The sequence below is a fragment of the Gymnodraco acuticeps genome, unplaced genomic scaffold (genome assembly GCF_902827175.1).
Source record: "Gymnodraco acuticeps unplaced genomic scaffold, fGymAcu1.1, whole genome shotgun sequence".
Lineage (NCBI taxonomy): Eukaryota > Metazoa > Chordata > Actinopteri > Perciformes > Bathydraconidae > Gymnodraco > Gymnodraco acuticeps.
Genome location: NW_022990647.1, coordinates 514,920 through 539,672, shown reverse-complemented (window position 1 = coordinate 539,672; position 24,753 = coordinate 514,920). Strand labels below are relative to the sequence as shown.

The window sequence follows — 24,753 nt, the reverse complement described above, 5'->3', positions numbered from 1 at the left end:
TATCAGATGAAGTTTTCGGATAGTCCGGCAGGTTGGGCTGAGACGGGTCGCTTCCTCTATCTCCCAAGTCCGTAGCAGTAGGCCTATGGCAGATTCCCAGCACTATCAGCCAGCTGTCTGATGTCGTTACTGCCTGGCTCGGCTCCAGTCTCTGCTCACGGGACCCTCCTGTACATGTATCCGGTGACTCGATACTAGCAAAGGCACCAGCTGTGAGTCCATCGTTGGTACTTCTGTTGGCATTTGGATCCAATGCAGGTTTTTGTTATGTTTGCCATGAAAAATGTTTGTGTAACCACCTTTTAAGAAGAAATTAACAGCTAACTAGCTAGCTTTACTTTTGAAAATCACACTTACTTCATTGTAATTGGTGGTTTGATTACTGGGCTGGTGCTTTGCGGCCGGATCGGGATATGATTGGCTACGAGACAAAAGTGGCTTCGCAGGCGCTTTAACGATAAATGCATTGCAGTTAACGTCAAAGACAACTACTACAGTAATACCATAACCCAGTCGAAACCAGTCCATCACTCGGTTTTCATTATTTGAATTTGATCAGAAAGCAGTACTAAAAAAAAATGGGAACGCTACACCGGGATTCCACCGGGTCCGTCTGCGCCGTGTTACGGCTGCGCCGCGGTTTTGTTCCGACCTCCTACAGCGTCATACCCCACCGGGCGCGTTTCAGAAGCGGAGCGTCTTGCGTGCCAGCTTGCAGTTTTTGTTGATTTGGGCATATTTACTGGACAGGCTACTTTGTACAGACAAAAAAAGTTAACAATAATTGTAATAGTCCAGTTATAAACGACATGAATCAAAGATGTGTTGCTGTATTTTAGTGGTAAAAAAATGCATTCATCATCATAATTATTCTATATAATTTACACAGTGCCTGTAAACCGGAGAAGAACGCTGGCATTTTACTTGAAAGACTACGGAGGGATAGGCTCTGCAAAATGTGTTTATTTTGGGGATTGACTGGATGCTCTGACCGTTCCACTTCCTGGCCGGTGCTATGCAACGTCTCGCGTCAAAAATAGACCAGCCGCGTATTTTTTGTGGAGGCCAGCGCCGAGACGCTTCTGGGACAGTTCTGGGACAGTTCTGGGACGCTTCTGGGACAGTTCTGGGACGCTTCTGGGACGCTTCTGAGCCGTATTGCGGCGCGTCTGGTGGAAACAGATGCATTGAATAGAGTGGCCGCGATCGCTGTGCACGCCACGGCACAGCCGTAACGGTACGTCCACACGGTTCCGTCGCGTTGAAGCTTGCCAGTTGGCGTGTCTGGCACGCGACCAACAACCAATCACATTAATCTCCCGCCCCGGACACACAAGCACACGGTTTGATTGGCTAGCGCTTCCGTCGCCGCTTGAAAAGTTGAACTTTTCTGAACTTTCAACGGAGGCAAAGCGAAGCGGAATCTGTGAAACACTATATCTGACTAGTTTTGCAGTGTAAAAAGGAAAATAAGATAACACTTGAAATGTACCCCAATCTTACAAACAGGCACCACCAGTATTATATTATACTGTAAATACACTTAAATTATAAATACGACAATACCTTAAACACAAAGTATGGAGGCCTATAGGCTACTGTAACTATTTAGTTCATTGATTAATTATAATCGTTAAATGCTGGCTGATGCTAGGGTGTGGCTCTACTGCAGTATACTAGATGATGGAGAACACTGTGATCGTCTTAAAGACATCCAGTTAAATAAGTTTGTGCATTTGGATTGAGCCGGATAACTTAAAGTGGACCCATCATGCTATATTTGAAACATATATTGTAGGGCCATACCTATATAAAACATGTCTGTGAAGTTTTTTTTTCAAAATACCAAACAGATCATGCATTTTAGCCATGCCTCATTTTGCTCAATTTGCTCTTTTCCAGCCCTGTTTTTGCAAGGGCTGATTCTGCTTTTGTGGCAGACTACAGCGCCACATACAGGCCTGGCATATGTACTACAGCGTCTCCAGCGCTTTCGAGCGGTCTCTCATTCCCCTGATATGTGGAGAGTTGCCCATATAGGCGGAGCAACCCTTTTCTGACGTCAGAAAAATTCAAATAATAATCAGCTCCGTTGCAGCCCCGTTTTTAGAGATTTGGGTATGGAGGAAAAGAGAGAGGGTTGTGTTTTCTGACACTTGGTGAGTTCCCTGACACACCGGGGACACATATTCATGTATAAAAGATGTACAAAAGTGCAATTTGCATGATAGGTCCCCTTTAAGCAATTACACTTGTTTCATAATAAACATTTGTATGTTTCCAATCCACTTCAAACACCTTGTCTCTATTTTAAAGATGTTGTAAAGATATCATTTTGTATTGAAAAATGTATTATAATATAATATCTTTTGAAAGAAAATATAAAGCGATTAATTGATGTAGCTACAGTTGCATGCTCATTTAGGACATACTTTTTTATCACGGGTTCAGGATATGTAAAATAGGAAATCTTTATATCCAATGTCTGACAAACTTCATATCACTGCACAAATTGCTGTTCGGAGGCATGCGGTGATATGTGTTTTGTATCATACTGTGTGAATATGCCCAATTTAACATAACTGTTTTCAATCTATTGCGATTGTGATTCATAGCAACAATCTACAATGTCCTGACACATATTGATGCAAAGTAAAGAAAAATAGATTCCAGAAAAGGTCATTAGCAAGATCACAAAGTTTTTGCAGGATGACATCAGTGTATTGTTACAGTCTCGTGACTGTGAGTCTTTTCACTGACATCATACCAACATTCAGCTGAAAAAAATCCAAACTAATATCATACAACTGATATATATAAGAAAGCCCAGAAAGAATCTGAAAATCCACAAGGCCATTATTCCTGATTTTTCTGAGTCATCCCAGAGCAGCAAGGAGGTTTTGGGGGGGAATGTAGCTGTACAGCCATGGCTGCTCTATTACTCACTGTGTCGTGTTGGCAGGGGCTCAAGAGACAATCCTCAGACTGGGGCTGAGGTCAGGAACGTGCAGGGAAAACTTGCATTTCACTATGTCAGCTAGCATACTACTTAGCCTCCCTCTCACATAATGTGTTTTTCAAACTCTAGTGAAGCCCTTACAGGCGGTACATGTTTTTACAGTATCTCCCCCTCCTACACACGCACAGCTTGACATCCCTCAGCGTTATTACACCTATATGTGTGTGATCTCTGGTCTGTGAAGCGTATGATTCCATCTGAAACATGTAGGGAGTAGGTGACTACAAACAGAGTCTAGGCCTCCTTCATGTGTAATCTCAATTGAAAGAGAAAGACGTTAAAGAAGATGTAATGTTTTGTTCTCAGATCAAGGCACATAGCCTGTTTTTGACACCTTCTTTGCATTCACAACCCCAACCACAGTTCGTATCCTCTTCTTGGCTGTTGATGATGCACACATCTCTTTTCTTCTATCAGTAATATTTTATTAGGAGCCAGAAAGGATGACATTGTAATTATTCAAATGTTCACTGTTTTTACATAGATCTTGAAAATGTGAATAACATAGTTTAGCTTTCCTTTGACCAACTCTCTCATTTTGCTTGTCCCAACAGCCCATGTTTTCAGTCACACCCAGTCTTGCAACCAATGTCAATGCTGCTGCTGCAGCAGCCGCTGCGTTTAACCCTTACCTTGGCCCTGTTTCGCCTGGCCTGATGCCCACTGACATCTTGCCCAATGGCTCCGTACTGGTCACCAGCAACCCCAATGTATCCATACCAGCTGCTGCTGCTGCCGCACAGAAACTCATGAGGACAGACAGACTGGAGGTGAGCAACACCCACATACATTCACAAACACACACATGTATGTTTAAAGAGATTAAATGTGAACAATGGCACACATTCCAAAGACCAAACAGATAGTTGGATTTGTATCATTTTTTGTTCACTTTTATATCAGTTACAGATTAAAATATAGACCAACAAGACTCTACTAAACACCACACTCCGAGTCACAGGACCTTTTCCTCAGCTATGCAAACATATTGCGCTTTGAATAGGACTGTGCCTGTTTGAATATTAAAGACATTGGTTGGAAAGTCTTGCTTCAACTGTTTCTGTTTGTAGACTTTAATTATGTATCTGGCCCACAATTTATGTTACAGTAACTTCATCCATTTACCATAATAAAGTCATTACCCAGACTTAAGCAAAGATAGACGTTAATGAGAGTATGTCTACAAACACAGTCGTTTTCCCTGCTGCATCCCATCAACCAGCAGGATACAGCTTTGTTTGGCCCGAGCTCAAGATAAACTGTATCATGTCATTTTACGAAACATCTTTAATTCTTACATGAGGGCAATCAGTTATTTGAAACCTGAGTGCCGCTCCTCTAGCTGTGTTTAGAAAATCATCAATTGGAAAGTAAGTCAATCTCCTCCATTATGCAGCCCTATACCCGGGAAACACAAAGTGGAATAATGGGCAAATCATTAGAGGCAGCCAGGAGGCGTGCAAGAACGTTGGGAAGGTTATATTTAAAATGGTACGTTGGGTTGGTAATTAACAGGGGTGAGGCTGAGGAGTGAATGACATGCAGAGCAAGAGAGTGGTTTAATGACAGGAAAAAGAGAACGAGGGCGATATAGAAAATCAATTTGTAGACCTGTTGTTGTGTCAGGGGAGCTGCTGGGGCAAGTAGAGACAAATATAACAGAAAAAAAGGGTAAAGGTTTTACATGTGATTACATTCCTTATCTAAGTCATGACCGCAGAGAAGTTATAAGAGTGTAGGAAAACTAGAGGCCAGAAGTTGTTGATAGAATGATAGAAAGATTCAATAAATTGTCTAGCAAAGGATTGATAGAAATCCACCCCAAGTCTAGTAAGCAGACTAACAAATTATGTCATATTTATCAATCAAATGCAATAATTGGAAATGGAGGAAACATCTGCCCATTTTGACAGTTTTTCCATCAAAAGATTTAGAGCCAGTGGTTAGGTTTACTGAAAATATGTACGAGAAAAGGGACAGACATATTTTATTTTCTAGTGTGTGTCATTCAAAAATAAACATAGCTGGAATTTGGTGGACCAACACACATGCGCAGATATGTTACAGGCTATTTCCTTGAGGCTGACAGAAATTCCTTTTTTAGAAAAACAAACCTTCAGACTGTTATCCTGAGAAATACTTTCCAGACAGTCTCTCTGTCTCTATCTTTATGGAGCTGTACTGCAGCCTTTCATTGTGCATTAAATCATAAGGTTGCTTATCTGAAACCATGGTGATGTAAATGGCCCAGAGGGACAGTTACCATGGGGACAGAAATATGATTAATGGGCCCTTTATTTGTTTGTCTAACTAAGCACTTCCACTGCGTTTGCTCTCTCTAATGCATTCTTAACCGCAGTTAAAAACCCTGGTCCACACCTGGTGCAGAGAACATTAAATTGCTTCCATTCCATTTCCATTATTTTCATCTCAAATAGTTTTCAATGATCGCCACACTCACCTGATTCCATGACTCTCACTCTGTCTTTCCTTGTTCTCCATCCGTCTGTCCTTTACTCTTTATTCATCAACCACTCTCTCACTTGCTCCCTCCCTTGTTTCCTCCCTCCCTTACTTGCCTCTCAAACATCTGCCTGACAACAAGGCAGTCTCTCTTCTTTTTTAAATAAGACCAGTGTCAGTGGTGATGATGGTGGCAGTGGTGAGGAATTATTGTGTATGAGTGTGCTTGTGTACGTGTACATCAATATGTGAATGAGTGAGTGATAGAGGTACAAAAGAGAAAGCAGAGACAGATAGAGAGAGAGAATCCTGCTTCATCGCTCACACAGATTGGTGATTGGGGATGATGAGCTGTCATGACAGGAGACTGAGCAGGGGTAGTTTGTAGATTACACTGTTGGTGGCCTTTTGTCTGTCAGCCGTTCCACCACAAATCAAATCCTTTACGCATGCAGACAGTGAGACTAGTAAACAGACATTCGGTAAATGGCTTGTATCTCTTACAACAACTGATAGATCGATACAACACACCATGAAATTACGTTTAATTTAGAGTAGGATCCTGAATGCAATTCAGATACAATGGAGGCTGACTGTTCCCTGAGATCTAGGTTATTGTCAATTTGGGGGGAAAAATGCTGCCTCATAATTTAAATGTGCACCCACCTTGTGTCTGTGTGTGTGTTGTTGTGCGTGGGCTGGATATTACGTCAGCTGCAGCCACCCTTGAGGGTAACCAGCCTCATATTTCCCATGAGCCTCTACATTCTAGCTGAGGCAACCAGTTTCCGAACTGCTCAAGCAGATGTTGCCCCCTTCTGTCTACTGTATATGGAGAACAAACAACAACACATCTCATTTGAATAATGGATAAATGTTATGTGATTGATGAGTCTGTAAACACTGGTTACGGTCTGTGCTGCTTATCAAACAACAGTAATGGCCGAACCTGTCACTAAGATTGGTTAGCTCTGTCTGGTAAAGTGATTGTCAGGTTCTGAAATGACTGAACAGATTGATTACTTCATCAAATCTGAAGTAAAGCGAACAGTAACTTCATGATGTGCGTGTCTGTCTGCTGTTTGTGTGCATAAAGGTGTGTTATAATGTTGTGTTCTCAACATTTAACAATACAAAGTTGTAAAAGGCGAGTTTATTTGTGTAATTTTGTGCACCAGGTGTGTCGGGAATACCAGCGGGGTAACTGCTCACGTGGGGAGAACGACTGTCGCTTTGCCCACCCTTCAGATAGTACGATGATCGACACCAACGACAACACAGTCACCGTGTGTATGGACTACATAAAGGGCCGCTGCACGAGGGAGAAGTGCAAGTACTTTCACCCTCCGGCTCACCTGCAGGCCAAGATCAAAGCTGCCCAACACCAAGTTAACCAGGCAGCGGCTGCTGCAGCCATGGTAGGTATCTGTCCACAGATTTGAACATCAGTAAAGACTCAAGCTAAATAACATTGAATGTATCATAGCAACCTCAGTTTATGCAACATGATAAATAACTTTCAGTTCAAACCACTTAAAGGTCCCCTATTATACTGTTTTTCATCAATATATTATAGGTCTCAGATATAATACAAAACATGTCTCTGAAGTGTTTTGCTTGAAATACCAAACATATCGTGCATTGTAGCATCCCATAAACCGCTCTGTTTCCGCCCTGTTTCAGCCCTGTTTCAGCCCTGTTTCAAAAGTGCTGATTCTCTGTCTGTTACTTCAGATGAAAATAAGGAGCCCCTCCCCACGCCCCTCTGAGTGATATTTGGTTAAAAAGAAGTCAATGGTAATCTAGGAGGAGATTCAGGTGATAAGGGGGGCGGGGGTTACCTTGGTTGGCTAATGGTTACACAAGCCAGAAAATCGTTATGACATCATAAAGTGGCCAAAATCTGATCAGCTCATTTTCAGACAGGTTTTTATATAAATGGATCAGGACAAAAAGTGAGCGAATCTTTTTTCCTGAAACTTTCAGAATCTCTTTACACAGAGGGGACACATGTTTATGTATAAAATACATGAACAAGGGGATTTTGCATAATAGGTGACCTTTAAGTATAACCTAAAGAGTAGAGTTCATATAGTTATCCCATAGATTAAGCCAGATTTTATTTATCATGCGATGTCCAAAAACAAATTATTAAACTATTCTAATATTTGGTTTATATTCAACATGACCTACACATAAGCAGTTGTGAACAATGCCTAGACTTTCAAAATCGTATGAATATAGTTGTTTAAGTGTACACCTTCTACCCTGTACTTTTACTCAACCTTCCATCACACATCCCAGATTCCCAGTCTCGTCTGTTCCTGCTCCCTTTAGCTCTAACCCAATATGCACCGAGAGGATTCAGAGTTGATGTGTGCTTTATTAGCAGCAGGCTGTGATCATGCTAGTTTGTGACTGAGCCTACTGCTCCCCTTCTCCTGCTCTTCCTTGTTTTGCGGCTTTGATAGTTATACATTTTGTTGTTGTTTGCAGTCAATGGTTGTTAGATTTTTTCTAAATAGTCAACTGTAAAGCTTGCTGTTAATTTCCACCATGTTGGTATTAGCTTTCTAAAATGTGTCCCAATCAGGTATAGTATATTATAGCCCTTTGCCTAGTCAAATATTGACTTTTTATTTTAATTGATAGATATAAAATATATATTTTTTAAGCATTACAGTTTTTTGTGGAAATGGAATTTGTTAAAGACAATATGTCTATGTTAAACCCTAATTATTTTTGCATGCCTTAGTCTTGTTATTGGTGTATATTGCATTCCAATGATTTGTTTTTATTTGTTTGTTGTTTTTTTTTTTTTTTTTTTCACCAACCCACACTTCGCTTGCTGGTTTATGTTAATGCGCTTGAACCCCATTGGCCCATTGCCATCATGTGCTCGCTGCCTGCTAATTAAGACTCAGTCGGCTGTCAAATCACTGAAGCGACCCCTCAACGCAACTTTTGACCTGGTACTATGACCTTTCACCTTTTAGCTTGGCATGTAGCTGTGGTGTAGTAGATATACCTTTTTAGTTGTAAAAATCTAAGTAGATGTAATGACAAAGCACTAAGGGGTGATGAACTGATGAAGCCATTCGTTTCGTATATATATTTTTTCGTAAAATGTCCATTTGCATTTTTATCGAAACATGACGGACTAAACCAAAGAAAGAAGGCCTTAAGTAGTAGACCCCCCTACATATTTTACTCACAGTGGTCAGTTCATCACCTTAAGTGCATCTCAAAAGCAAGTTATTGATGGCATGCAAATATAACATTTTAGTTGCTAATAAAACAGTCTTTGCATGATTCTGTCACTTCCCATGCATGTGTAAGTGTTAAAGAGGTGTCTCAACATGGCTTAATGTACTATTCTCATGAAGCTGGCAGTGCAGCTTTCTCTTACTACATAATTTCTGTTGTCGGTCCAACAATCAATACAAAAAACAGTTTCAGCTGTGATTACAGTTATGGTAAAAGAAAGATCTAGTTACTCCTTAGCCTGCAAAATATGTATTGAACAGTGGCGAACCGTGTCTATCACAACTGGACCTTCTGTAGACTGCAAAATATGTATTGAACAGCGGCGAACCGTGTCTATCGCAACTGGACCTTCTGTAGACACACACACACCCCACCGCCCCCCCCCCCCCCCCCTCCGTGGCATGATAATGTCCGTCTTTTCACTGAATTGTCGTCTTGAAAAGGGTACTCACAACAATTCTGCAACAACTTCATCTTCACCTGTTGCACTTGTCATTTCAACGTTAAAAACAATAAAACAGCATGAATTGCTTCGTCGCATTCATAGATCCTCTGTCTCGAGCCAGTTAACTAGCGGGCCTTCTAGAGCAGTGGTTCCCAAGCTGGGGGGGCGCGCCCCCCTTGGGGGGACGCCAAAGATCGCAGGGGGGGGTGCCAGGCCTCAGATGATTTGAGGCCAAATATCATATTTAGACTTTTATTTACATATAATTGTAAAGCAATACATGATTGTCACTAAAAGCCTTTGTTTCTACATTACAATAAAATATAAAAAATAATTGATTAATTAATTTGAATAACAATTCAAGTTAGTATTAAAGGCATACAAAGACAGACATTTATAATTCTTTCTTTAATCAGTGATGCGAATTAGTCGCTTTTCGGGCCTCCCACTTTTTTAACGCTGATTTGGGTGACTTGTGTAATTCGTGGAGAACCGAAGAGTTTTCGTTTTGGGGGTGGTTGGTCCGTCCGACTGTCAGTCCGACTGTCAGTCCGACTGTCAGTCCGACTGACGGACAACTTCTCACTTCAAAAAATAAGAAGAAATCTAGACCGCTCTCAAAGTGCACCAGATTGATGCTTTTAACTTCAATATTTAAAAAAAAAAATCTTCCCGGAGGAGCATGCCCCCGGTCCCCCCTACTAGAGGAGGTTAGGTCCCCCCCCCCCACTTAAATCATGTTCACATGGATAGGATACTAAATACATTTGCACACATCTTGTGTCCATATATTTCTGCCACAACCGTGCACATGCATGCATGCGCGAGTCATGGTAAGATATCTGGATTAAGAGGTTGCTTTTTCTTTGCACAACATGAAAGAAAGGCGAAATGAATGGGCTGTGATTTTAGTTTTTTTAAGTAGAGGTTGAGTTCAATCATTTGTATGGCCCTCGGAGGATGTTGTAAAAATTGAAAGGAAAATGGTTCCCCACCCCTGCTGTAAATAATAATAAAAACCCTTGATTTATAACTTAACATCTCTGTCTCCTATTGATCTGAGTATATTATAAAGAATAGCCAGTTAATTTAAGCATTATAGCACAGGCCTTTGTCAGATGGTATATTACGCTGTTTTTGTTCTGCTTCGAATAGTTCTCTCTTTTTTCACCATACGTGTGTTTGCATCAACGTTAATAGAAATGTTTCTTCTGCCCGTAAAGTGTCCAAACCAGGCTTTTCTGGATAAGCGCATTTTTAAAACATATTGTCCATGCTGGTTTCAGTTGGATTATTTGTCACAGTTGCTCCGATCAGATCGGTCTCCTCCATTTTGTAGATTATTTACGACTTTTGAATCCACATAAAGACATCGGCAAAATCCGGTTTACTTTGAGCATGTGTTTTAAACAGTTTAATCCCTTTGTGAATTGCTTCCACTTCCGCGTCTACCTTTAATTTCTTGATACAGCGGGAATCCAAATGAATTAATCCTGAGTCCAATAACCATCAAAGTCACTCCAATAGTGCTCCTTAATTACGCTTTCATCCTCCTTTAACAAAATACTTCACATTCATCTAGTTTGTGACAGGAGTTGTAGCATTTTTGAGACTTTTAAACTTTAATTACTGCTGTTGCGTCCCCCCTTGTGTGTGGGGGGGGGGGGGGGGGGCGCAACTTCCAACAGGAGTCATTTGGGGGGGGGCTCTTTTGAAAAAAGTTTGGGAACCACTGTTCTAGAGTACCCTGGAACCGAGGGAAACTCTGAAAGAATACGCCCATTGGCTACAAATCAATATATGATTGGTTGATCAAACTGTCAGTCCAAACATGCTCTCATTCAGTGCAACGGCCAGGGCATTCTATCAAGGATATAGACAGGGCTGCACATAACTGGTGCGCAGGTGCGCATGCGCACCTCCGCCAAAAAAAGAGCACCGGGTCATTTGAAAAAAGGCGCATTTGCGCACCAACATTGAGAGAGAGGGAGAGGGAGAAAAGAGAGGAGAGAGAAGAGAGAAGAGAGAATAGAGAAGAGAGAAGAGAGAAGAGAGAAAGAGAGAAAGATATTTGCGAGTTGCATATGAACTCAGGGCCGGCCCGTGGCACTGGCGTTATAGATGTTCGCCTCGGGCGCCAGATCTGTGGAGGCGCTGCGCTGGCAGTTCTGGGAGGGAAAAACATTTTTTTGACCGTTGGGGCTCATCCTAATTTTCGGCCTTGATGTAACAATATTCATAATTAAGTAAATGTAACACCCTTTTCACCCCGGTTACACATTTCATTTGCCCTGTACGATGGCCGCTGTAAGTGATGAAAATGGGGGATGTTGGCTTATCTGGCACCCGCAGCTCACAGCTAAAGTGCGAGGGAGAGAGGGAGAGAGGGAGGGTGCACCGGTACCGGCGCTGTTGTTATTAGAATCTGGTGCCGTGCTAGCTGCTCTAACGGATATAAGAAGAAGATGTTTCTACAATAATGTGGAGGGAGAGTCCTCTCCAGTCAGACTGAGAGGCTGATACTACAGCTCAGTGAGGTAAAGGACTCTTGAGTGTTTAGATAGTTCACTTTAGTCTAAGTTCAAACGGTTTGGTCACAATTTATGTAAACACATATTTCCAAGGCACTCCTTTATAATTATTGGGATAAACAGGTTTGAAATCATTCCAATGTATACTATAGGACAGTAACCAAAAATATCCTTTAAAACTGGAGAGATAAAAAAAATGCATAAATAAATAAATGTTAAGGTAAAATAAGATATGAATGAACAACACAAATAAAATAAGTTACATTCATTTGTTATTGGCTATGGTAGGTTATTGGTTATGTTCACATACTTATTTGATTACATCCACTTTTCTAAGATGACAACAGAGACTTTCGACCCAAACCCAGCTGTTGACTTGTGGATGCAAGCAGCTAATCACAGACTCAACCAGAGAGAAAGAAGTAGGCCTACATCATCAGTTACCATGTCTGACAGAGAGGAAGACAGTGAGGAGAACAGTCAGGAGGGTAGTGATGACAGGTTGTAGGATTACTGGTCGTGCTAATGTTGTCTTGTGTTCACCTCTGTTTGCATGTGTGTTCTGTGTTCACCTCTGTGTGTGTGTTCTGTGTTCACCTCTGCACGTGTGTTCAGTGCCGTGTGTCTGGCAAATAAAGACCCCCTCAAAAGTTAGGGTTTATTTCATTTTATGGATGAGCACCAAGCAACATCTCCAGGTGCTCCTTTGAGAACCAGGGCAAAAAAGTTATGTGCACCCCTGGATATAGAATACCTTGGTTGAAGGATATAGAGTGGCGAAGTCACGCCCATCTACTTCCGGTCCATGGGACCTTATTTCAGAAAAATAATGTATTGAAGTCAATGGAGAGAGAAAACTTATCTTTCGATCCCGTTTGAATGGTGCCATGAATTACACATATGATGTTTGTCAATCTTAAAAAATTATTTCGATGTAAAAAAAGTCACAGTTTGTCGTAAAACTGTTGAAATATAAGACTATGAAAAATACGCAACTAGAAAGACTACAAATCCCAGAGTAGCGTAAGTGATGTCACAATTGTTTTTCTCCACTAAGAGATAGCTAAAATCAGCGCCATATAGATATAATCTATCTATATGGCGCTGGCTAAGATAAGATAACTTTAACAAGATGCCTGTGTGCTTAGTACCAGGTTATTATCATACCAGCAATGGATCTTGCTCATTCTTTCGCTTCCCGTCTGATGAAAGGACCAGGATCAAGTTAGCTACCTAGCTAGCACGTTAATTAGCATTACAGCCTTGTCATTTTTATTAGCCTTAATATGAAGTGACATTAAGTAACCCAAAATGTTAAACAGTAAGAGTAGTAGTCATATTTCGTGAACCCTTTGAAGAGTAGGCTACTGTCACCGGTGTGATCATTCTATAATACACAATTTAAGCCCGGGGGAGAAATGCTAACGCTAGCATTGGCGATCGCCGATCTTTTCTACTTCATGCTATCTGCACAAATGGTTGACATTAAACATTAAAAAGACCAGGCAGTTCAGAGAGAATCAAAGGAAGGCAGGCTGGCAGCTTTGCATGACATTCGTCTGGAGTCTGGACGTGTTTCATTGTGGTGATAGTGAGGGCAGTCAATCGTTTTGTTGACAAGACAGTAGTGACGGCCATCTTGGTGACGTGTGTTGTTCTGCGAGGCCAGAGATGTAGTTCATTGAGCGTTTCACACAAACAAATGTGTTACGACACATTTTTTTTTTTTTTACTTGCAAAATTATCTTTTAAATTGACAAACATCATATGTGTAATACGTGGCACAATTCAAACGGGATCGAAAGATAATCTTTCTCTCTCCATTGACTTCAATACATAATTTTTTCGAAATAAGGTCCCATGGAGGTCCACCAGAAGGGGAGGGACTTCGCCACTCTATTCTACCCAGAGACCCAGAACAAGATCTGATTGGTTGCTTTCTTTTCTAACACAAAACCACTGAAATGCGTAGTGCATGGTCCGAGAAGGACAAACAAATCAACGTAACACTGTAATATTATAGATCAACAACACAGATTTGATTCTCATTTATTCATTTTATATACATTTTATTTATATAATTAAATCGATTTTTTGGTTGTTTTATCTGAGTGTATTCTCTGAATACCTTGAAGGCCCTGACGGTTCACCACTGGTATTGAACAAACTGCTTAATTCAAAATCATATTATAGATCTGTGACATTGTGCTAAGAACACTTTTTTGGTTATGATGAGCAAGATAAACGTCACAGTTTGTCAGCTCGCTCCACTGTTCACCGCTTGCTTGCAAGTGTCTGTAAAAGCTCTTTGAAAGGGACACTTAATCTTCTAATGAAATTCTTTTTTTCTCTCTGTCCTGAATGTCACTGCTACCATCCTCTGGTTTCCCTCACTCCCATCCCTTTATTTTGGTGTTGTCCCCTCTTCAGGGGCTCCCTCACATCTTGCCTCCTTTACCAAAGAGACCTGCACTTGAAAAATCCAATGGTGCCACCACTATGTTCAACGCTGGCATGTTCCAGTACCACCAGGCCCTGGCCAACATGCAGTTTCAGCAGCAGGCTGCCTTCATACCGTCAGGTAAGGCCAAAGCCTTCTTGTGTAGTTGGATCCCATTGCTATTGGCTTTCAAATCACATGTCTCACAACTTATTATGTTTTTACATCAGCAGTGAATGTGATTTAATTATTAATGATAAGGCGGAACATACATGCTTGGACTTACAGATGTAGCACCTCATTTCAGACTCCAGCTTACAGCTTCCTGCCTACGACCTGCCTAAGACCAGTATCGAGGAATGTTAAGCTCTCCCACTATTTTCCAGGAGGGCATTGCCAGATTTTCAATTTCAGGTTTTAACCAGGAGATGGCGCTTCATTCACAAATACAGAAAGACAAGTTTCATGGACTTGCAGTTGTGTTTTGAAGAGCATTTGAACACATCAATATTTTAGATCAACTAAAGTATATCTAATATTGTAATTCAATAATATATAGTCTTTATATATTAAATAATCATAATAATAATGTAAATGTTTACATTACACTTCTTTATTTGTTATGCTCATACTTTTACCGTTACAATCGTTTGCTTTAATATACAGTATATTTTTTGTATATTTTTGTGTTTGCTTCCTCCTGCTCCCTTTCGGACACATACTGTATGATTTATTATTATTATTAATATGAAGATATTATTAAGATAAGATAAGATGTTACTTTATTGATTGAACATTTTAGTTTAGAATGTGCTGTCCCACGGTAATTCAGAAGGCTCACAGGTCACATTCCGACCATTATTTAAAACAATAGGTGCTTTCACACCGTCTACAGTTTGATTTGTATAGAGCAGTGTTTCTCAAACTTTTTCATACCAAGGACCACTTAACCAATTAAAAAACACTCGCGGACCACCTAACTCCACAAATATCCAAAAAACACATAGTTTTTCTAGAACAGATTACAAATAGCCTGAAAATGGTACAAACAAGTGGCAACATGTGTGACGAAGGTGTTGCACTGGGCTATGTCATGCAATTGAAAGTGAAACTTAAGCTCGCTCCATTGCGGAGATATTCCCGCGAGAGTGCGGAAAACTTAAATAGATTAATTTATTTCAAATGTGAAATGTTACCAATATACTCACGGACCACTAGGGGGCGTTCACGGACCACCAGTGGTCCGCGGACCACACTTTGAGAAGCACTGAGGGAGCTGTGTGGCTGAATGGCCAGCGATTAGGTGTGGCGCATTTATCATAGGTGATCAGAACTAAATGCCTGCCGTCAGATTTCATTTAAAAAACAGGTCTGATTAAGCCCCGGCCACACGAGGACGAAAACGGCTAAACGCATAGGATTAACGCAAACGCAATCGCAAAAAAGCTTCCGTCCACACGCAATAGTCATCCGGATAGTGTCTGTCCACACGAGACAGCTCCGTTTAGCTCCAACCGCTGGAGAAGCTGCAGTACATATGCAGGAGCCTGTACGTGGCGCTGTAACTTCCTCCACAAAAGCAGCGAAGAAGCATGGTTGTCATGGTTGCCCTTCTGTTTATTCTCCGCGGTGGGGGCCGAGGGAACCGGGCAGAGTTTCTCGCCAGTCAACGTGTATTAAAGTTGAAATCTTCCGACAAAATTATAAAGTGCCGGTCAAAGGTCTTCTTTGTTATTTATTGAGCTTTAAAACAAATGAATAACGACTCTATATAATATAATAATAAAATACACGGAGCCTCTCTTTTCCTCCCTCTCTTCGGACAGCGCCAGTGTCTGTTTCATGCAGCAGCTGATCCAGTAATGAGTGACCCGGCCGACAGTAAAAATAAACATATTTATAACTAGTTTAGGTAGTTTGAGAGGTGTCTCCGTCCTGTCAGATTAGACTTCACTCGCGTTTATGTCCATATCGAGAGAAAGATAAATAATCTGAATTCAGTGTGCAGTTTACTTTGACGCGGGGGTGAGCAGCAGAGGTGGGGAGAGGCGGGGCTATTGCCTCATCATTATCAGAAAATGATCGTATAGGGCGTACACACGGAGCCGCGGACCCCCCAGAGCGTTGTGTATGCCGTTCTATCCACCTTGAGACCCGTTATCGTTTCCGCAGTCGTTTAGTGCCGTATTCGGTCGTCCTCGTGTGGCCGAACGGTCTATATGACACTAAACAGTAAGGCAAACGACCGTTGTCGTCCTCGTGTGGCCGGGGTAACAACTAAAACGGTAACAACGGACTATTTTTCTTAGTGGATGCATGTCAGTTTAAATCAATACATACAAGTTGAACAACTATTTTTTAAATCAATAAAAACATTTTTTAAATCCATAAAAGCATTTCAATTAATATTGGGAGTCATGTCGTTACTTTGTTGAGAATGTGGCCATGTAATAAGCGTGATAATTTGCAGCGACGTGTTCCTTATGGGGAAAATAACACCCTTCATGCAGATCAAGATCCCTCCGCTACGCGTTGGGATCCTGATCTGCCGACGAGGCTCCATTAAAATATAAATATTTTTAGTGAATTACTGAGTTTAGGCACGTTAATAACGTTTTAATGAAGTTGAATACAGTATATTATGTGTCAGTGATTTCATGTCAATTCGGCGAACATAAACATAAATGATCGTGGTGAAGATGATGATTAAATTAGGATTAAAAATCGAGAGCCGGGCTGCATTTCTTCCCGTTCGTTTTTTTCGACTAAACAACATTATTTTGTTAAATAACAACATGGTGATGTTTTGTAAATGATTACATGTCTCTTATTTAGCACAGAGTTTGATATCCGTGATATATGGATCTTAACAAAGTTCCGCTGTACATCCAGCGTACTGTATCTGACTTTATTTCACATGAGCTCCAGTGTGGAACCCCACTGCACCCCCTGGTGGATCAATGATCCATTGCAGCTGGCTTCATTACATTTATTTATCATGGGGGAGGTCTCAAGTCAAGCTGGAGGTTTCCCTTGAGCGAGGGCAGATCACGGCCCTCGCGTTTCAAACTGTCTGAAATGAAGCGCTACATCTGTAACTGCACACTCTCTATACCAGAGGTGCCCAGTACGTCTCAGTACGGGGGCAATGCTGGTAGATCGCGAGTCATTCTTAAAAAAAAAAATCGTGTTCCGTTAAAATAGACAAAACCGGTTTTGATCCCTCCTCCCTTGGCCTCCCTGCCACTTAATTCAGGAGTTTACTTGATTGACAGAAAAAGCGACCTATCGCTTTCCAGTCTGTTAACCCAGAATGCAAAGCGATACAAAATCAGTCAAGTGCCGGGAAAACTCAAATTAAGTTAAAGAGACTAACAAGAGACAAACAACCAAATGAGTGCGGGACCGAGCAAGAAGCTAAAGACATACCACTTCCACCCAGAATGGGAGGAAGAATATTTGTTTGTGATGTCACATTCAAAGGTTATTTGCCTTATTTGTAAAGCAAGCGTCGCTCTGCCAAAGAAAGGTAACGTGGAGAGGCATTATCGGAGTGTTCACAAGGCATATGACAGCGACTTCCCTCCGAGTAGCGAGTTGAGAAAGGTCTGTATTATTGCTACACAAACATTATCTCGCAATCTTAGTGTCGCCAACTCGTTTCTAATATGCACAAAGACAAACAAATGTCGGTGTATTTTCGACCTTTCCAATCGAGACGAGATCTCTCTCTCCCTTCTGTGCGCGAGGGGGCGGGGCAGTTTACACACACGCGGCTGCTACATGCAGAAACACACGGAGGGGATGGCGGAGAGAAGCGCTCCAAGGTGTGGTTACATGTTACCCGTCTTGAGGAGGACAATGCTCCTTGCCAAGAGAGAGTTCAGCATGTGAGGGCGGGAACACGAGCAATGTGTCGAAACATTTATCAAAAGTGCACCACATTCAGACGGAGGAATGCACCGGGTTCCACTGTCTTTCTAGCAGCTCTGTAGCCCCATCCAGAGTAACGTTTCCACGTCAGGTGTTCTGTATGCTAGCAGCAACACACGGAGTTAACTCAATGATTCAAACATGGAGTTAATGATTAGAGGAAACTGAGTTACTCTTTATTTTGTTAAAGTTTCAGCTATTCTGGTCACAGTTCTGTCATCACATTATTTAATAGGATTTGTTAAAACATTGTTGTTTCTTTTGATGCGAAATATTATTTATTTTATTTAAATAAAAAGCAATGTTAGTTTTGTAAACAATTTGTTAATTTAATAATATATGTATTTTTGAATCAAGTATTCATCTTTATTGTCTTGTTAGTTTCCACATGCCTAAAACAACCTCAAGCTAAATCTAAAAGTTGATGGCTAAATAAGAGCGTTTGAGAAATTGTGCAAGGCATACAGTAATAGTCTGAATAGTCGATTAGTCGTTTCATTAATCGATAGATTAATCGATTATCAAATGAGTCGTTTGTTGCAGCCATATTATCCCATGTATAAATAAAAGGTGTTATTCAGCAACCCTTGCAATTTGGGATTTTATTTTTGGTTGGTAGACCTCGGTGAGCTGGTCATTTCAAAAGTAGCTCACCAGCCCAAAAAGTGTGGGCACCCCTGCTCTATACCATGGAGTGACGAGTCAGGTTAATTATTAGTATTTTTAAAGGTATTAGGACTACTCTTGTATGCATTTATATCTGTATTTGCAATTTTACATTATTTTACAGTTGGTCTTTTTATCAACCACAATAATGGTTATCAATAATTCTGGTAATATCAGTTTCAATATCATATTATATATATTCAATGGCTTTTGAAAAATGTCAGGGATTTTGATCTCAAGACAATATATACTATGCAACATTCTTGTATTCACAGCTCTATCCTTGTCTGCCAAGTATTTGATTGATGATTTATGCTAGCTTATTTTCAGAATGTTAAATTGTTAAATTTCTATCTGTAAATCAAAATCCATCCCAACGTTAAATCCTATATGTCTGTTTTTATAACATGTAATTTGTTTTCTCCCTTTTCACTCCACTCCCTGTTGCAATGCATGATGGGCAGGCTCGATTTTTTGCATGACACCAGCAACAAGTATTGGTAGGTGCCAGCATTCCTTACTGATTATCTCTGAGCCCATTGCAGTCATTCACGAGTCATTCGACTCACCTCATACTGTGAGCGCAATCGCCATTTCATGAATTTAGATTTTAACATCAGACTGGAAAGGCATAATGTAAACCCTTTTCAAAGCAGCCGACAGTGTGACTGATAAAATATTAATTGTGAATGCAATGTAATTATGTCATTTGAATTAGAAGTTATATGTTTTATTATGCCCTGCAATACATCTTTGTGGTATTGAATGCACCTCGTTTTGCTCTGCCACAGATCTGTCACCTAATGCTTGTTGCAGTCCAAACCCCCCTGACCTTTGCTTCCTTATACTTCCATCCCGAGTGTTTTAACCTCTATAGCGCCTCATTACAAGAAAGGACTCTAAAGTTCACTTAAAATAGATTTGATTTAAAGCTATTTAACATATTTTTTAAATGTTTGTTATCATCTATAGATAGATGTGTAGAAGTGAATACATGAAAAGCTTTGAATCTGCTCTGCTTCAACTACCTGTGTGATCTTTCCCTTCAAGTACCCATGATGCACGGTGCTACTCCAGTCACTATGTCTGCAGCCAATACATCTCACACAAGTGTTCCCTTTGCAACCGCAACAACCAATCAGGTTTGCTCCTCTTCTGACTTTTCTCTCTCTCTCAATTCAATGCAATATGCTTTATTGGCATGAATGTCAGGTGAACAATACTGCCAAAGCGTCAAGGATAATACAATTCAATAGTGATATGATAATAAAATACAATTCATTCATTAATTGTATTAATTCTCTCTCTCTATCTCTGTCTTGCTCTCTCTCTCTCTCGCTCTCTCTTCAATTTTGGTATCAGCTCCGACTTATCAGTATATGTTGTTTTTTTTAAAATCTTATGATTCCCATGTGCCTCTTAATAAAAAATACATGAATGGCTCATCTCTAATATTTGCTAGCTTTCCAGAGACTCTTATCTTAGTTAGATACCAGATACATCCTTTTTTAATTGTCAACTTGAAGTGCCGTTTGTCCTCATTACAGTCTGACCCCTTTTCTTCTGTCTGCCTTTTTTCCTCCCCCTCCATCAGATTCCAATGATATCTGCAGACCATATGACTAGTCACAAGTATTTGACCCAGATGTAGGAGTCCCAATCAGAACAGTATGTACTGAACATCCTTCTAACCTCTCACATTCTTGCTTTAGAACAATACTGTTTGATGTGTTTTGCTTTATAAGTTAAGGATTTGCCGCACTTCATATTTAGCAGCTGACAACGTTATTTGGTCAGCCAGTTACTTGGAGTTTGGTTCTGTTAGTTTTTTCATCAGCAAGATTATTGAAAAATGTATGACCCAGTTTTCATGACTATAGGTGGAAGAGTGGTTCAAGAAGAAATCCATCTCATTTTCAAATAACAGTGCGGATGCACGTTATTTTTTTACTTTTGTTATCTTTCCTTTCTTACTTGTTTTATCCTCTGAAAAACTAAGATAATTTGTGGTTTAACAGAGAGTTATGCATTTGAGCCAGATATTATAAAAGCAAGAATATTCAAACAAAAATCTTGACATTTGAAGCACAATAAACGTTTTCATTTAACATTATGCAGGGTTTTGTATAAGGCCTTGCCACGAGAAATCCCAGTCCAATTTCAAGATGATGAGAACTGTCTAAACTATGCTTTGTTACAGTTTTTCCCACATTTGTTTTCCAGTCAGATGGACTGGAGCGAGCTGGTGTCTAGTCCAAGATATCGCCTGCAATACCAAGAGCAAAACAGAAAACCAAATCTTGGTTTGTGATAAATCTGTATGTTAACATAGGAGGCAAAGTTGGTTAGGATTATTTTCACGTGTACTTCATGCACACTATTACACAACAGAAAAGACCATAATTTGCATTAGAGACTGCCTTTCGATCTGTGAAGGCAACTTACCTTTATTCACCAGACACACTTTGAATGTTAACATGAGGTAAACGAGTGGAGCAGTCACCAGAAAAATCGACTGGATTGGTACGTCCATTGACCAAGAACCATGATGTTTGTTTGTTCATTGGTTTGCGGTCTCTGACCTAAATGTGTTTATATGTTTACACAAAGGTGCACCTTGTATTTCATTTGACATAAAAAAAAATAACTTGACTGAATCACATATGCATGCACAACGATTTTGTTTATGATTTTACTTTGTTAAAGGGAAATTTCATGAGTACCATCAGAGGCAAACTAGCAACTGAATGTCTGTAAGGTGTCTTTCAAACCATTGTAGCCTACCTTTCTATTTCTTAAAGACATGTCTTTAACCTTGCAGGCATCCCTGTAAAGTGCCATACATCTCAAACACAAATGAATGGTATTAAAGCAGTTCTACAAAGTGTTAAACTCATTAATTTCCTTTAAGACGTCTATTTTCTTTGTTGGACAGCATGTGGTGTCCAATGTTTTGACCTGTCGTTACCTGTGATCCCGATAGCACCACTGATTAGATGACCTTACCCAGATGTCTGCTTTAATCAAATATTCTACTGAATGAATAGCTTTTTCTTTTTTTTCTGCTTAGACTCTGTGGTTGATGTCAGATGTTTAGAAAGGAAATGACTGGTTCAATGCTGAGACAGAATATCAAAACGAGGCAACTGGTGATGTATTAATATGACCCGATTTGTTTTTCATTTCTATGGTTATGCAGATTTTAAATAAGATAGTCAAAGAAGATTAAGTGTAATGTATATGTAGTTTGACATATTTAAGTATAGGTGTTTAATACGTTTACCTGAGAGCTGCTTTCAGATAGTCAGCCAAAGTATTTTTGTGTCACTGTTACTAGAGTGTGGGTAGACTATTTTAAAATGTGTGGGTAGCACAAGTGAGCCCAAAGTAGGATCGGGGGTACAGAGTATATCTCTAGAGCTCTTTGTTTTGGTTGCGTTCTGGGTGTTCTTCAGGCATATTTAATTGGTGGACAGTACAGGGAAAGTGGCAGGAAAATAAACGATTGTATAACTCATCCAAAGCCTTAGAATGTACCATCGGGTCAGCACAATGCAACATGCCATTTTGAACCATCCAGTTGCCTAATCCACGCCATACTGTATTAACACACACAAAGCACTATGTAATTGTCACTTTTTGTCAGTGTTTTCTGAACTCTCTTGTGTTTTCATTTAGATGAGGAGTGTTTTACTTTTCTTTGTTTGGATAGTACGTTGATGTTTAGTTTGAATTTAAGTTTTGCTCATATTTATCTTTGAATGAATATAAGGTTAAAAAAGTGTGTGTTTGTGTGTTCCTCATGCACATTTTCCTGAAATTCCATGTAATGTTAATTTTAGTATCATTATGATTGTAACTGAATATTTTCTACGTTATGCATATTGTTGAACTGTATGCATATTGTCAATTTCTCTAGTCTGTTTGTGTTCTTTGAACAAAGATGTTTTATATGAGTATCCAACAGTGATGAAATAATAGAACAGAGAGGCTAAGTTGTCACTGTGGCAACCATCGCCGATAACTGAGTAATATTTTAAAGATTGTAAGGTTTGTAACTAGTCATATGAGAAAAAAAAGACTATTATAATAATCTAGTTCTTAGATGTTTAGAGTAAAAATGTTATTTTCTACTGTATCCATTTCAAATAGTAACTATTGTTTTAATATTTTTACTCTCCCTGGAAATTGGGCCATGTTGGAAAACAAGCTGCATATCTGATCACTTTTTGGGGGCATCACTGGCGGGGTCAGGTTAACATGGCGAGTAGGAAACTGAGTCTGCACACTCGTCTCTTACTGAGCCATCTGCCAACAAGAAGGGTGGGTGGGGAATCGTGAAGCGATAAAGGTGTTAAAGGTTGACTTTTTTGCACTCTGTACATAGTCAAAAAAGAGAGAATCATGTATATTGAGATCTTATTTTGAATAAAAAAATGATGTCTATAATGACAAGGAATTTTGCTAGGATAAAAAAAAAATGTTATGAAAGGCTGAACAAATTTGCTTGCATCAATTCGGGCACTGAGTTCATACTCTCCGACCCGTTTCAGAAAAGGCCGAGTGTTGCTCTTCTTTTTCGTCAGCAGCTTGTAGTTTGCCAGGTAACCTTCCGGAGGAGGCGTCCACTACCCTCCAGCGTAAGGGCCTGACTGGGTGGGTCTGGTCCCCTAACCTGCCTGCACTGACAGGTCTGTGTTTCATGGCCAGGCCCAACCAATCACAACACGTCCTGTCTCCTTACTTTACACCGAGAGGAATGCATGTTAAAGGAAATACATATTCCGTAAAAAAAAAAATCACAACAGTAATATTGAATAAGAAAACGTGTTACACAGAAATATGTATTTAAAGTATACAATATTCTATCAATGTAATTGAATAAAATATATATAAAAATACAACAATAGAGTAGTGGTTTATTTAAGAACGAAAAAAAAAAAGATTTCTTAAAATATACTCACTACAGTTTTACCACTTGGAGAGTACATGCAACACAAACACCATAGCTATAAGTTTGTTCTTTATGTTTCTGTAAGCTGTGCTTATAGTAGATGAAACTGATCAAACAGGGAATGTAGTTCAGGCAGAATTTATGAATCATTTCAGATTGAAATACTGTTTTTTGGTTTGGTCATTAAGTCGTTAGTTTCAAATTGTGTCCTGATCATCTTTGTCATCTATCATCTCCTACAAGCACGCATGCTTACGTTTATGATACAATATAAACTTTTTTCCTTTCTTGTTTGTTTTTCTGCTTGTAGTGCTAATATGATGTATTCTGTCTTCTGCTGCAGTTTGTTTCTGCTTGGTTTCCTGCTCCAGGCCCCCTGAAAGGATATTTCATGATTGTATACCGGCCACCCCTTCAAAAAGAGACTGCAGAGAAAACGCTGATTGTCATAGTCTAAAGCCATAAATATAATCTCATCACAATGGAATGTGTTTGAAGAAACCAGGAGTTACATGGAGGTGGGAAACGGTATTTCTGAAGCTGGTCGGTGTTTGCTGGGGTTTTTATTACCTTCAACATCATGTCTGATGTTTCCAAATCTGAAGTCATGAACGTAGCTAATATGACCTGGGGTGTGGCTACTTTGATGGAAATGTGTACTTTAGAGAAAAAATATCTTGTCAATTCTTTCACGGGGCCTGCATTGCTATTTTCTTGCTGTTATGAATCAAATGTAATAAAAATGTACAAATGAAGAAGAATTTGTTTCAGACATTTCATACTTTAATGTTGTTTCTTCAAGCTAAATAAATATCTCTACTTTTTGAAAAAAAACTAAATAAACAGCAAAACACAACATCAAAAACTAAAGACAGGGAGAAACAGCTGGCTCTTAAACAATGGTATGAGGTTTCCACTAGGTGGGGGTAAAGCCCTGTTTGTAGCTCTATTTACTTTTAAAACAAAAGTATAAAACATTTTGAACTATTCCTTTTAACAAAGCCAAAGTAATATCGACCAGTCATCAATAATCAG

General features: G+C 39.9%; 1 protein-coding gene across 1 annotated transcript in view; it reads left to right on the top strand.

Annotated features, from left to right (window-relative positions):
- LOC117554842 (muscleblind-like protein 1) overlaps positions 1 to 24,479 on the top strand; it is a gene marked incomplete in the record, with an annotated part of 108,534 nt that extends 84,055 nt beyond the window's left edge. The window contains 8 exon segments of the mRNA XM_034229391.1: positions 3,574 to 3,789; positions 6,661 to 6,900; positions 8,401 to 8,454; positions 14,156 to 14,306; positions 19,229 to 19,264; positions 19,815 to 19,906; positions 20,359 to 20,432; positions 20,988 to 24,479. Of these exon segments, the coding sequence (XP_034085282.1) occupies positions 3,574 to 3,789; positions 6,661 to 6,900; positions 8,401 to 8,454; positions 14,156 to 14,306; positions 19,229 to 19,264; positions 19,815 to 19,906; positions 20,359 to 20,415 (846 nt within the window).
- Positions 24,480 to 24,753: the final 274 nt, after the last annotated feature.